The 14954-nt window shown below is 41.4% G+C and overlaps 1 protein-coding gene across 1 annotated transcript in view; it reads right to left on the minus strand.

Moving 5' to 3' along the window:
* The window catches only part of cacna1ha (calcium channel, voltage-dependent, T type, alpha 1H subunit a), a 121152-nt gene extending 106433 nt beyond the window's left edge, over positions 1-14719 (minus strand). Inside the window, exons 1-2 of the mRNA XM_013913441.1 lie at positions 14214-14719; positions 12518-13014 (exon numbers count right to left, since the gene is read on the minus strand). Of these exons, the coding sequence (XP_013768895.1) occupies positions 12518-12990 (473 nt within the window). The 5' untranslated portion in view covers positions 12991-13014; positions 14214-14719. The remainder of the gene's footprint in view (positions 1-12517; positions 13015-14213) is intronic.
* Positions 14720-14954: the final 235 nt, after the last annotated feature.

The raw sequence follows: 14954 nt of genomic DNA on the forward strand, positions 1-14954 counted from the left end.
GTGTGTGTGTGTGTGTGTGTGTGTGTGTGTGTGTGTGTGTGTGTGTGTTAGAGCCAGTGGCCCCTCTGAATCTCTCAGATTTTCAATTACACTTCCCGACTCTCTGTCTTTTCACCTCCTGTTTTATAGTCTGGATCAATCCTCTTTCACTGAACTCTATTCCCCTCCACTTCCACCTTTTAGCCACCAGGGCAACACGCACGCACACACACAAACACACACGCACACACGCACACACACACTCAACCTTAAAATCAATACACTACTAGGAGTGAGCTCATGTCAAATGCTGACAGTGTGAGAGAAATCATGACAGAAAATGCAACATCCAACAATTATGTTTAAAGCACACACACACACACACACACACAAAATATATATATTTTTTTAAATCCCTCTGTATTAAAACAGCTTATGTGTGCATTAAAATGCATATTTCACACTGCAGCACACTGAAAATAACACCCATAACTGATCTCTGCCTCCAACAGAGTGACAAAAAAAAAAGTGCTTTGATGCATTTGCAGTCAGGAGTCGCGCGCATTTTAGCAGCAAGACGAAACAAAACAATGACAGGAGAAGGGAAGAGGAACAAAGAAGGAGCATGCTTTATTTTTCACCTGCAGCTTTTTTTTTGTTGTTCTTTAGAAGGGAGACGGGGGAAGGGGAGGAGGGTGAGAATGGAGTTGTATGTTGAGGTTGAGAGCGCCGCTGCATCTTCACTGCAGCAACCATCAACAAGCAGGGGAGAAAAAAACAGGACACAGGGGCACATGTTCATCGCTCGCACTTGTGATTGGCCGAGCGCTCTGTACGTGCACAAGCCGTGCTTCAAAAGACCAGTTTTCTCTACTTTCTACCCTCCTGTTCATATTGCTCGACGCCGCTTTTCGTCATCCCTCTCGCTGTTCTGATTCTCCTCTTTGCACTGTTTATCCTTCTCTCCTCGCCCTCGTTCTCGCCTCACTTGTTAACTTCCTGTCCTCTGTCTTTGACCTCCCTCGTCTGTTTTATATCACTTGCTTCTTTTTCCTCTCCGATTTCTTAACTTTCTGCTCGCTTGGCATCTCCCAATCATCCCAGTCCCTCTTTCTCATCTCCTAAAGAGTTTGCCCTATTTGTCCCTGTCTCGTGTTTCCAGCCTTGTTTTAGCATCTTTCCATAACGCTTCGATTAAAAGAAACCGCTTCACACTTTCAGTATGGATATCCCTGGTGAGGGTAGCGGGAAATGTTCTGGATACAGAGCTGATCTGCGTACATTCATCAACATGATACGCAGCCATGGCAACAGCTGCTGAAAAAACCCACCCACGGTACCAGAGGCCCAATCAGTGTGGCATTGCCACTACAGGGGATTTGACTGACAGGAGTGAAACACCATACCGAGCAGAAAGAACACTGTAGGCCACTGTACCGTCTCCTCGATATGTCACTATAGTAAAAGAATGTGTTCACTTCTATGTAATCAGTTTATATCTCCCTTCAATGTTTTATACTGAGGACTGTGGTGTACAGATAACAACACACTCAATAAACTGATCTGCAAGACCAGTAACACTGTGGGGGTGGAGCTTAACTCTCCGACAGAGGTTTCAGAAATGAGTCCAAGTTGCAGTCAATACTGAAAAATCCCTCACACCCTCTCTATCTCGTGCTGGACAGCAACAGGAGCACCAAAAGACTCATTCAACCACAATGCATCACTGGATGCCTCAGAATTTTATGTCACCTGTTCACCTGTTTTCACTTGTCTCTGCTGCACACTGTTGTGTTTTCTCTCTGTAACATTTTTGTCTTATTTTTACTTAATAATGCATCATTTTTTTAAATAGTGTTTATATTTTCTATCTCTCAGAGCTATACTATCTGTGAGTGTCTGTAACAAACAATTGCCCTTTGATTTATAAAGTATTGTAATTCTGAAATAGGTGAAGAGTCAGAATACCGTATTGGAACATGTGCAAACAGAAACGGAAATACAGTACGTAAGGGAAACGCAGAGTTTGTTCTAATGAGCTTTAAAGTCAATATTTGACAACATTTATTTTTCTCTGTTTGTCTTTCTACCCAGCTACGCTTTTACTGCACTGGCAGTGTGTTTGGGATCATTGCCATGCTGATAAATGATGCTGTTGCCAATCAGACGCTTTCCAGATGGTATCGCATGGTGGATCAAAATCTGACTGTACTTTTCTGTGCTCATATCGCCACCAAACTTAAAGCAATCCTTATCACCAGTGGCTGAAATGCAGCCTCAAAACCCGATATGACATGAGCCTCCATCGCGTTTCATAAGAACTATCTGGATACAGTATATCGCTCCATCAGACCTGTTGACACTGATTTTCTGTCCAGTTCTTATGTAATTTGGCATACGTCAGCCTTTTCTCCCTATTTCCCTTCCTTGTAAATGGCTTCTTGACAGTGGCCCTTCCACTGAGACCATTTCTGATGAAGCTTCAGTGAAGAGTAGATGGATCAAGTGAAGGGCTAGATGCGTCTCTCAGGTCTTTGCTTTTTTTTCTTTATTTCTTAAGGACTTTTTTTAAAAGCATAACAGGTGTTTTTTTTTGTCCTCTACATATCCAGTTTCCTTACATTTTTTGAGGAGACACCTCACACCATGCCAAGATATGACAACTTTATTGGCAAATATCTCTTTGGGAATCACCTCGTTGCAAAAATACTATCTTATGCATGTCGAATTCTGTCATCACTGGCTTTTTCCATAGATTCAGCGAAAGCAGTGAGAACAAATTTAAAGAAATGAGGAGTGCCTGAAGACTGGGAGATAGGTATCATAAGAAAAAGAAAGTCAAATGTTCATCCTCCAACTGATCAGGGGTCATCTCAGCGTATTCTGGAGTATTCCATTAGTAGTCTGCTTTACATGAACCTTCTAACAGTGAACACCAACAGCTAACAAACTCATTTAGATTGACCCAGACTCTGCAGGAAACCATGTGGTTTGCTAGCAGAAGGGTCTTTTTTGGTACTATTTTCACTCAAAGTCATTTTGGAAAAGTGCTCGGTAAATGAGTGTGACGTAATGTAACGGTACAACAACAACAGCGGTGCAGTGCAGCAGAGCGCAGATCCTCTGATTCCACAGACCATTTGTGCCTGGGGCAGGTGTGGGTCACTGCCTAAACACATGGTGTTCTGCGAATGCCAAATGGCACATTCTTACAGCGCACTCAAGTAAGCTCTCGTGCACGGGGGCACACACACTCAGCCAGTGCACACATGAAAATCAGCGCTATTAGTTCCAGATCATTTTGTGAAGCAGCCTGTAAACAGTGAGCCTGGGGATAAACAAAAGATCCTACTGCAGTGGAAGTTATCCCACAACACACACACAGCAAACAGCACACGCGTTTGCCCTCTCACAGGCGTGCTCAAACTGACGCATAAAGATTTACACACATTTACGCACGATGCTTCAAACATTAACGATCCAAAAATAAGAAACAAGTACTTTCTGTTTGAGATGACACAAACACACACGGAGGAGCAGTGGACCAAACCAGTGTATGGGGAGGGCCGGGCAACCCTACCATATGTGAGCAACCCGCTCTACCACCTGAGCCACACCCGCTCCAATTACATACATGAGATCTGAGCCAAAGCACTGCTTGTGCAAACAGTGGCCATTTGAACAAGTCTTGCGAAGCATTACGAGCAAAGATGGCAGCAAACATGCGGTCACTGTAGAGAGGCTTATTCTCATTGGTAACAAGCACACCAGTGAAAGGCCCTTTATTGATTCCAATGCAAATTACTGTGGACTCGCTGCTGGTGGCGATGATTTGTTACTGGTTGTAAATTGTGTTGATGTTAACACAGCACCGGTATTTGGAATAATAACAAGACTTTACAAATCCTAAGTGAGATAAATTAGCAGTTGGGGCAGGTTCCCGCAGCTAAAAATAGCTTTGAAACACACAGTGTGGCCCCGAACTGTTAATGACAAAATTAGCCTCGTATATTCACAAAAAATTGCTCATTTTTAGGATTTGCAAGTAAAAAAAAAGTCATAAAACAATTTTAATAATTATAGTTAGTAAGCTCTTGCATAGTTCATAAGTCTCAAAACACCCAAAGGATATAAGGAAACCCAACCATAAGTAAACACCCTGCTCCACAACTTGGCGAAGGCAGCAGTTTTTGCTCTGCAATAAATATCTGGAAGGGCTTCAAACACTTTAACTTGGAAATGCACATTTGTTTACTTAACATGTTTGGCTACATAATGCTTTGGTAAACAAAAATTATCCTCCAAGTGGGCCTAAACATCATTTTACTCTACTGAGTAGTGATATGAAGCTTGAGTTCTAGTACCAAAGCTACTTTTTAAAAATTTCCTAAAATGTTCAATTTATATTTTGCCTAAATGTATTTTAATTAAATATTGATTTTCAAAAGTTCTCCTATCTATGGATATGACCAAATACATATCCTTTAAATACTAATACGTGTATGCTACTGTACAACCCTTAATCATATTTTTCACTTCCCCTTTCCAAACCTTTTTTCTTTCTGTTGTTGAGGTCTCAGGGTCAAGTGGTTGATTGTTTAGTCAATATGCTCTCATCCAAACAATTTTCACTGGTCTTCAATCTCTGGTATTAATTTCAGCCTTCCAGGGCTGATCTATTATTTTTGGCAGCAGGAAGAACAGACTGCTTGTGAGAAGCACCCCTGCATTCTCACAGCTGCAGACTTCCCAAACCAAACAGTGACTGCTAGCTTAATTAAGGACCCCAAAGCGCTTTTAGGGACTAGAAAAGCTTTTAGGGACTAGAAAAGCTTTTAGGGACTAGAAAAGCGCTATACAAATACAGGCCATTTACCATTTAATGTTTACGTCTACTTAGCTTTTATTCAGAGTTAGGTCTGTCGCTAGTTAATATCATGTATATGTAAGAAACGCAGTAAGTGTGGCATAGTATAATATTTGAGTCACCAGGCATTGCTGTTGTGAAATCAACCAGATCCTACAGGCTAAAATGTTTGCACTGGGTAATGCTAAATGCTATGTAAATGCTTAAGCTAATATAATGTAAATAACACTATACCTCGAAGTAACGTTAGTAAACTATTTAGCAACCACCCTAATATTTCATTCTGTGTCATGGCAACAAAAAACATTTTAAATAAACAGTCTGCCACCACCATGTCAGTGATTTCAAATTTAAAGTGACTTTTTAATAAAGGACTTACATGTTTTTTTGTTTTGTTTTTTGTTTTTTATATCAATATCAAACGAAATACTGCTAAATTTCATGATATTGCTATTGTTAACATATTATATTATGCTATTATATATGCTATTATAACATATATTATATGTAATAACTTTATATTACCATCCAGCCACAGCTAAACAAGCACCACGACATGGAGCACCACGAGGAGAAACTCCACCCAGAACAAGATGTATATGAAGCTTAATCTCTACTTTGTTTTCTCTTTTTTTGACAACACATCGGCTTTTTTTGTTGTTGTTGTTTTGTTTTGTTTTTTTAAAATATGTGCGACACTATGTTACATTTAAAAAGAAAGTTCCTAAAAATTTTACATTTAGAGCAGAAATATGTAGGTGATGTAGGCGCGTGCGGTATAGCAGAGCTGTACACATTACAGTCAGTTCAATAAATTTTTTTTATATAGTACCAAATCACAGCAACAGTTGCCTCGAGGTGCTCTATATTGTAAAGTAAAGACTCTACAATACTACAAAGAAAACAGTGAAAACTCCAACAACATGATAACACCCTTTGAGCAAATGGGGGAAGAAAAAACTCCCTTTTAAAAGGAAGAAACCTCCAGCAGAAGCAGGCTCAGGGAGGGGTAGCTATCTGCTGTGACTGGTTGGGTTGAGGAGATGGAGACAGGACAATAGACATGCTGTAAACACAGCCTGAGATTAATAATAACTAATGATTAAATACGTACATAATAGCAGAAGAGTGACAAATTAAAAGCTTTTGTTACACCACATTTGTAACAAAGTTTTGTTATAACGTCTGGCAGACACCAAACACGTTTGAAAGCGTGGGCCTTGTCCACTACACAGCACACAAGTGATGCTCAACCACCCACAGTTTGAGCACTGCGCAAGGTGTGCCAGGACTTGATACGTCAAAGAGACAGGATCCCTCTGTCTCTGCAGAAATGGGCACCTCACGACCCCCAATCTGCTGTTATGATGAGAACAGGCCAAATATAATGAGTCACCGAACACACAATCACACACACACTGATCAACTGCTCAATACAAATACAGTGAGTCGAGCTCTGAGACCGGCAGAGAGGGAGGGATGCAGAGAAGCGAGTCTCACATACACACCTAAACCTCAGGATGCCAGTCAGAAGGGCAGTTGGAGAAGGACTACCTGCTAATTTGAAGGCTAAGTCTCTTTATCCCACACACTGCAGAGATGAAGTCATTTAAAGACATAAATAGGCATACATACACAACAGGAGGGGTGAAAAAGAAAAAAAGGAATGGAACTGCAGGAGTAAAGGGTAGTAACCAATCCAACTTTCTTGCCCTGAAGATAGTCCTTTTTATCGCTGATACAAGCTGCACATTAACAGGCCTCCTCGATTCATCTAAGCTACATTTGACTGACATTCTTCATGCAGCCGATTTGATCTCATGCAGCTTTAAGCCTGTCTCTAGTTTTATACAGCAAGTCCAATCCATCAAAACTTCAAACAAAGAGAGAAACCTCTTCCACTTGATTTATTTTGAACCGCTAATCCACAGATATTTTTACCACTAAATACATTGGAAAAAAAATCCCCATCTAAAGTCATCAAATCCATCTGATACTTCAAAAAAGTCAGGTGATCTGTGTGCTTGTATCTCTGTGTAGAAACATCTATCACAATGGAAGTGAAAAGGCCCCCTTTAATATGTTTTAGAGTATAGATGACTAATGGAGACAGATAAGCACGATGAATCAACTCATCTGTAATGGATTAACCTTGCCTGGGCTCCTGAACCAGATTTAATCAGCTTGACTCAGGTTGTTATTCTTTAACACCGTCTAATCAGCGACTCCATAATGTTCATTCTTGTGATCCTGCATTTGTTTTCAGATTGTTTCAGATGTAACTGTCAGATTTATTTTAGGTCTCTACTCAACAGGAACATCTAAAAAGCAGTTGTTTTAAACAAAAGAAAGAACGCTGATGCTAGCTAATGCTGTTTATTAGCATAAACAGCATTAGCTAGCTACATTCTTTTTGTCCATATTTTAGGGCTTTTGTACAGTGGCTCTAAAAGGTCAAATGCACTGCAACTAAATAAAACACCAGCAAATAGAAAAAAAAGCTGCAAAATCACACAAAACATAGCGGAGGTTGAATGCAACACAGCAGAAGTGTCTTAGGAGAGACATTAACATGAAGGAAAATCTGCGCCAGTGACAGGCTAACAACAAATGGCTAATAGCAAACATGTACCTGCAGTATTACATGAATTGTGCAATTAAAGCACACATTATCTGCATCTTTTTCTTCCTCACAACACAGATAGCTTCTTTTAAGCAGGTCTCAATGTAATGTCACATGTTGTGGTTTCTGTCACTCCCACAGCTGCTCTGTCACGTTATTGTCTCCCCAAAACACTTCCATTTTATTTTACTCAACTTCTGTTGTGTTTTGTGCACAGCGTTTTTCTATTTGCTGATGTTGCCTTTAGTTGCAGTGTTTTTGACCTCTCAGGGCCACAGTACTACTGTCACTCCTTAGGATTTCTCACATGTGCAATGTAGCCATGTACTTTCTCAATGTCACACAATGAAGCTGCACATGAGAACGCAAATGTCCAACTTGAGCAGGTAGGGCATCCAGTGCTCTTTAACCAACTACCGCTCAACATCTGCGTGATGTCTGGGTGCAAAAGTTTGGGAATAGCAGAAGATTGTTAGGGGGATCTACAGAGATCTAGTGGATGCACGCTGTACTCAGAGATCACCTAAACCAATATATTTTAGGGTGACTTTCATCAGTTTAAAAAGAAATTAATAAAAAATGCCAATTTTGTCTTTAAAGTCTATTTGCATGCTAGGCTAATCAAGACCTAATCAATTGCTCTATTAAGTGTGCATTTTCCTGGACATGAGCAGACTAGTTGATCACCAGTGAGGAACAGACTTGACTTGAATGACAAATGCTGTTGTGCTGAAATGCTATTCTGGTAACTGTGAGCAACTGTTGACCTGTTTTTACTGTCACAGGTGATCAATGACCGTCTCAGTACAGATTCAATATTTTACTGTTGGACTACACATGTTGGAATCGGGATGTGATTTTATTCAGAAGTGCGTGGTTTGAAATTTATGGATGTAGTTGTTTCTTTATTTCTTTTTTCCCCTCCTCTACAGTCTCTCGTTTCTCCCAATGTGTTCATTCATTTTGTTGCTGAGTGGCAGAGAATTTATGCTCCGAAAAATATTTACATAACCTACTGTGGACCACCAACTCTGCGCTGCTAACAGTGGGTTCTGCGCGCACGCCCACACACTCACAGACATGCAGGAATACAACACAGAGAGATGTCCGGTGAGATCAGCTCTTATGACATAACCCGTATCCAGTTTTAAACGAGCAGTCATAATGCAAGGCCGAGCATGTGACAGTACGCGCCTCATTCATTAGCCTTGCTGTCTTGGTACAAATAGCCCAGCCTGTCAACTTCAAACAACATATCTTAAAAAATGAATAAATAAGTCTGCACTCAGATAGAAATCAGACATGTGATCAGCGCACAAGCAGTGAAGCGCACATGTGCTAACCATAGGAGCATCTGCTTCATAGTAGTGGTCTGCTTCAGCAGCTACTGCAGTATTAGCCCTGCTACAGTGCGGTGAACAAAACAGAGGTAATGTAACGCAACACTAGCATCTGTCGGACAGCAGGTTACCAAACCATAAGTCCTATGTGTCAGCTTGCTTAACTGGACATGCTTTAATCCTTTCGGACCTTCTTTGTTCCTCATCTGCTTGCTCCAGTTGGCGCTGTATTCGTCTTAGTGAACAATTACAAATAACATCTACGACTTCTATGTCCAAATCCAAAACATTCGATGAAAAAGACCCAACCGGACTTCCTATCACTTTTTGCTTTTTGGTCCATTTTTTAAAAAGAAGAAGCCAACACATGCTTGGCACGTTATAGCCCTTTAAATTATTTAACAACAAATTTTAGATGCAGCTTTCTCCCGCTGCAGGACAGTCCCATTTTAATATCTCTATTAGCCATTAGCATGTTCTGTAAGAGAACATAACTTGCCTTACTTTTTCACGCCTCGATTCTTGAGCGCCTGCAGCGAGCACAACTCATAAAAAAAATGGGATTTTAATCCCCATGAGAAATTCCCTGTGAGTTCTGTACTATCCACAAAAATGAAATGAGGAAGCTGGTAGAGATGCTTTTTGGTGCTTAGAGACATGTGATCAATTAGGTGATGGCTCACTGGCACTTTACCCCATGAGGGAATACTAGGTTTTCTTCTCAAGGACAATTAAACAGTCTTCTTATCACTCCAGCTGACACGAGATCAACAAGGGACCAGAGTGTGGAGTCATGGGCAACCAATTTTTCACTTAAAGGTCAGATCATGAAGGAGAAAGAGTTTCTGATAATATCATCTAGGTTGTAAGCAAGGGTTCAGTTTTAAAAAATATATGGTAGAAATGCTGCAGAAAGGCTTACATCGGTAACAGACAGTGATGACATCAAAACAGACAGAGTGCTTTTCAATACCAAAATTCTAAAAAAACGTCACCTTTTTCAGTACTGGAGTTACTGTATGTACCAAGTAGGGCTGTCATAATAAATAAATACATGCCTGATTGCAATCAGATTAGATACTCATTTGCAGCAGTATTGATACCATATTTCCCTCTTTTCACTGACAAACTTCACACACAGCAGACAGGCAGACACCCAGCCCCTCCCGTCACTAGCAGTTGAACACATTAGCAGTGGCATAATAAAACAAAGCGTGTTAAAGACTGACACCGAAGTCTTGAAGAATTCCGCGAGGTCAGTAAAGCTCCTGTTTCAGCAGCACTGAGTTGCTGAACACAGATATTAACGTTTATGATGGTGTTAGCTGCTTAACTGTTAGCAGTTCCACACATTAGCCAACAGTTAGGTTATTGTTAAGGTACCAGGTATAGGTAGTAAAAAATGATAACGTTACTGTTGCCATCATCGGTCCTACCTGTCAGTGATGTTATTAGGAAGGATTAATTTAACAGGATAACAAATTATTTACCTCTAAAAAGTGTCTCTTAAAGCCCCTTGTTGAACCTGAGAAGAGTCTACTGGTAAGGTTGGCTGTATTGTTTCTGCCTATAGGCAGAAACAATACAGCCAACCTTACCAACACTATTTGATCACCATGAAATATATGGTGCCAAGTCACCAAAAGCAAAGGAAATAAACAGAGGTGTAGCTGAGTCTATTTACACGAACCATTATTGCTCTTATCTTTCGTTGGTTTTTTTTTTTTTTTAATTTTGTCCTTTTTTCTGTCTCTGTGGTACCAAAAATTGCATCGATTATTGAGTATTTTCCCAGTACCAGTATCAGTTTGAAATTCTACTACGGTGACAACCCTTGTAGTATTGTCAGACCAATAAATTTGTATTTGTGCATATGTAAGATTAGAAATGTCAATAAAGGTTTGAGTTGATTTTTTTTAAATCAATTGAAAAAAGTTGCTCTTCTGAGGCTTTGCTCACATTGAGGGCTAAAGGTCCTGCAATGGTTTTGACCTTTCTTTTGTAGAGTTGTTTGTAGCAGCGGAAAGACAAAATCACCAAAGCAACCGAACACAAAACATGTGCGTCAAATCTTTTAGCAAACCATCATTAGGCACAAGTCCACAAGTCATGACAGAAGACACGACTTGCAACTTGCAACTTCCTTTTGGTACATTTCTAATAGAAACAGCGGTCCACCACAACAATGCTCAGCTCTTCTCGAGAGGAGGGTCGTGAGGGATCGTTGGCTGACGCACACTGACCTATTCAGACAGATCATCAACGTGGGTTTGACCCACGTCACAGTGTCAGTCTGAATACCGCATGAATCATCCACTCCAATCTCTAGAGCTGATAATCTTTAATGATCTTTAATGATGAAGGCAAATTAATGAATCTTTGAAACAAAACTGTGTGTGTGTGTGCATATGTCGCCGTTTTAAAGTTTGTTTTTCGATTTCTTCCGCTTCAAAACACACAGAAGTCTCAGAGAGGAAATTTGTGGGCATAAGGTTGCCCCTTTATCTAGCTGTGTATCTACCTTTCTACACCATGTTTTTCTTCTCCGACTTCAAACACCACGTCAGATCATCCTTCTTAGATTCACTACACCTTCAAGCTTCCACTATCATAGGTCTACAAGAACACAGCAGAAGCTTGTCAGAATGCACCTATTCAGAGTTGGGTTTTTTAATCACTTGAAGACAAAGAGATAGAATCTCAGAGACAGAATAAATGTAGTTTACTTTTATAATCGTGCTTGTATTTTTATACTCTTGGTACCTTCTATATTAAATTCCAGGTACTCAGGAAGCACTTAGGAAAATAAATGTGAGTCAGGTCCTAATTTTGTTTTTACACCACCCACTTAACCACATCACGAATGAAAAAAAAAAAACATATTACAGCGGTTCATCTTCAGCTTCTTTTCATAGCGCCTATATCTGGATGCACATTATGTTCTTATGCTCCGGTGTGTTAAAACATCCCACAGATGAAAATGATCCCGGCAGGATGTTCGGCTGAGGGGGTAATAATAGAAAGTAAAGCAGACATGAGCACTTCTCCTAGGAAGTAATTTCACTTGGACTACTTGGCACTTTGAAATTAAATTAAAATATCTGATTATTCAAATAAAATGGCTGCCAGAACTGTTAGTAGAGGGAATACAGCTCGAACTGACTGATGAGCTTCAAAAGAATATATATATAGCCAGGTGCTTGAATCTGAGCCTAAAGCAGCCCAGGTAAGTGTTACAGCACTTTCAGTCTATAGAGGCAAACAGACCGAGTGCTGGGTGTACTTGGGGCTGTCTCAATTAGGCGTGTTAACAGGTCCTATAACAGAAAAGCTAATTTACCTAAAAATAACCAACCCACCAGATTTGGAGGTTATAATACCAACCTTATAGACACAGAGGGAAATGCAAATTGTTGCACAAAAGATTTAGCATGTAAAACAGCCAAATCTCACATCAGCAAAGGACAAAGACTCACAACAGGTAACATCTACTTCTTGCCCAATACCAAGACACGCCCTTCATGTCTGCACGTGTCACCAGTGTGAGTCTCTCACTGGTGCTTGTGTATTTATATAGAAGCAGCAAGTTTCTACTGACAACTCAAACGTGTATGCAGGCGTGCCACCACACACACACACAAACATTGCAGAGGACATATTTTGTCTTACCGATTACCAGGGTCAGATTTCCAGCATGTTAAAGGATATGGATTGCAGACCATGCGGAGACACCAGTTGCGAGGCCTCGTTGTTTGCTTTAAGCAGAAGAAGGCCACGGGGGCCAGGGCCGCATACGGCTGCTGTTCCTCCTCCTCGGAGACGCAGTCTGGATCACGGATGGGAGCCGTGATGCGAACTCCCAGTGTTGGTCCATCTTCCACTTCCAGCTCCGGTTCCTGTTCTTCATCCCCCTGAACTTCAGGACTCCACTCATTTTCTCCATCTCCTTGAATGCTACTGCTGCTGCTCCTCCTCCTCCTCCTCCTGCTGCTCCTTCTCGTCCTCTCCACCTCCTCCTCTTCCTCCTCATCATCCGGGCGTCTTCTTCCTGGGTCATCTTCATGACCTTGGCCATCATTCCTGTAGGATGTCGGTACAGCAAGCCTTACCTCCTCCTGCACCTCCTCCAGCTCCTGGCACTCTGCGTACTGAAAGCGCGCTCTCCCTTCGCCATCAGTCATGATAGAGCATCAGGCAGAGCCACTCTGAAGGGAGGTCAGAGGAGAGAAGAAGGTTAGAGGGAGTCGGAAAGTGGGGAGGGAGCCCACGGTGAGTCAAAGGAGGCAGACATGAAGGTAGAGGAAAGACGCAGATTAACGGTGACAGAAAAAGAAGCGAGTGAAAGATCAACTTGGCAAAGAGCAACTGGAGACAAATCGCACAAGGAGCCAAATAAACACTTAGGCCATTTCCTCCTCCAATCCCTGAGCAGCAGGAGCTTCCAATCAATCTAAAACACAGATTTCCAATACAGTCCTTTTACAAATCTGCCAGGGCTTTAGGCTTTTCATGGGCTTTTTTTTTTAAATAGCCTTTCTTCTCAGTTGTGTTCTTTTCCCCTTAAAACGAACAAAAAAACAAACAATAAATGCTTTCATCAGACAAAACTGGGAGTCTCTGTCAGAACATCAAGCCTGAATTTCATAGTAGCCATAGTAATAACACAGTAAAGGCACCATGGAGCACTACAGACTGACAACTGCCTGCTGTTGCAGCAATTAGTAGAAATGCGAAAATGTGTTTAATGAAATTAGGTAACAATTAAGTGCGAGTACTATAAGAGTATCATAATAGTAGAGGGATGTTTTTCCCACTCTGTCTCCCTCTCTCTCTCTCATTCTCTCTCTTCCTGTTGCTATGTGATTGAACAGATGGACTGTTCTGTCTCTGGTCTGCTGAAGGTTTTTAGCCCACACCACGCAATGGTGGGCAGGGAATGCGCCAAAAAAGAGGAAAAAAACCAAACCACCACAGCAATACTGATTATTATTGTAATAAGTGGAATAACGTCGAGAACAAAAACATTAGTGATCGTAATCCAGCAAACAGACTTTGCCCTTTTGAGGAAGCTTTTCTTTTTTCTTTCTTTTTCAACGGGCTTTGTTGTCCGCCGTTTGGTGTTACGTGAGAAGAGCGCATCTGACTCTTCAGGCAGTTGGAAGCTCTCCTCCTGGGGTTCTTTTATAAACACCGAACAATATTAAAAACACTTTGATATGAACAGTTGCTGTAAAAGTACTTCCATACGCGTTTTAAACGGTATTAATGGAAGTAGAAGCCACCAGAGCGCGCATCATCGGTGCCTTTTCCCGTTTTTCGCCCCTAAAAAGTGGACTATCTCCTGCACTCAGTGTGTATAAAAATAATCACATGCAAACAGAAGAACTTTATTGTTTTAAACTACCTTATTGAGACGGAATCGGAAGTTCCCATAAGCATGATCCGTGACTTTCCGTCTTTCTAGCGCACCCAGCCTTTCTCAGCTTCCCTTTCCTTCTTTCCTCTCTTCTCTCTCGCTTAAAAAAAATCACAACAAAACAAAAAAAATATCCTTCCTTGGCTTGCCAAAGATCAGATGTAATCCGAGGGTCGTTGGAAATCGCTGGAAGTAATCAAATAAGTCACTTAAAGTCGTCTTGATTTGGCGCGTTCAGTTAAACGGGAACATCTATCCACATCCATGCATCCATCCATCCGCTCCTCTCTGAGGTGCTCGTTACGCAGCGTGGAGCGGAGATGCGCGCAGGAGGGTCGGGGCGTGTGGCTTTCTGAGCTGAAGCTCCGTGGATGGTCTGACACGGAATTTAAAAAAAAAAAAAACTTGGCCCAGGACCCGGGAGCCGTGACACGTGACGTGATCCCCGGCTTTAGGAATACGGCGCACAGTAGGAGACTCACACCCGGGCGCGAGAAACGAGCAGAGAGCCAAGCTGGGCGTGCACGCACCGCGGTGTTTAATGGATCACAAAGCAGACGGCATAAAGAGAGAGAAATTAATGCACAGTGTGTCGGTCCGTATTATTTTTGGCAATAATCCCAACACAGAGGACTATACCGGCAAAATGGAAATACTGGTGGTGGTGGGGGACGGGGGTGCCTATATCTTCTATATTGTTCTTTAGAGTAAAAAATAAATGTAAAAAAA

The sequence above is a fragment of the Pundamilia nyererei genome, unplaced genomic scaffold (assembly GCF_000239375.1).
Source record: "Pundamilia nyererei isolate P.nyererei 1_Seehausen unplaced genomic scaffold, PunNye1.0 scaffold00132, whole genome shotgun sequence".
Taxonomy (NCBI): domain Eukaryota; kingdom Metazoa; phylum Chordata; class Actinopteri; order Cichliformes; family Cichlidae; genus Pundamilia; species Pundamilia nyererei.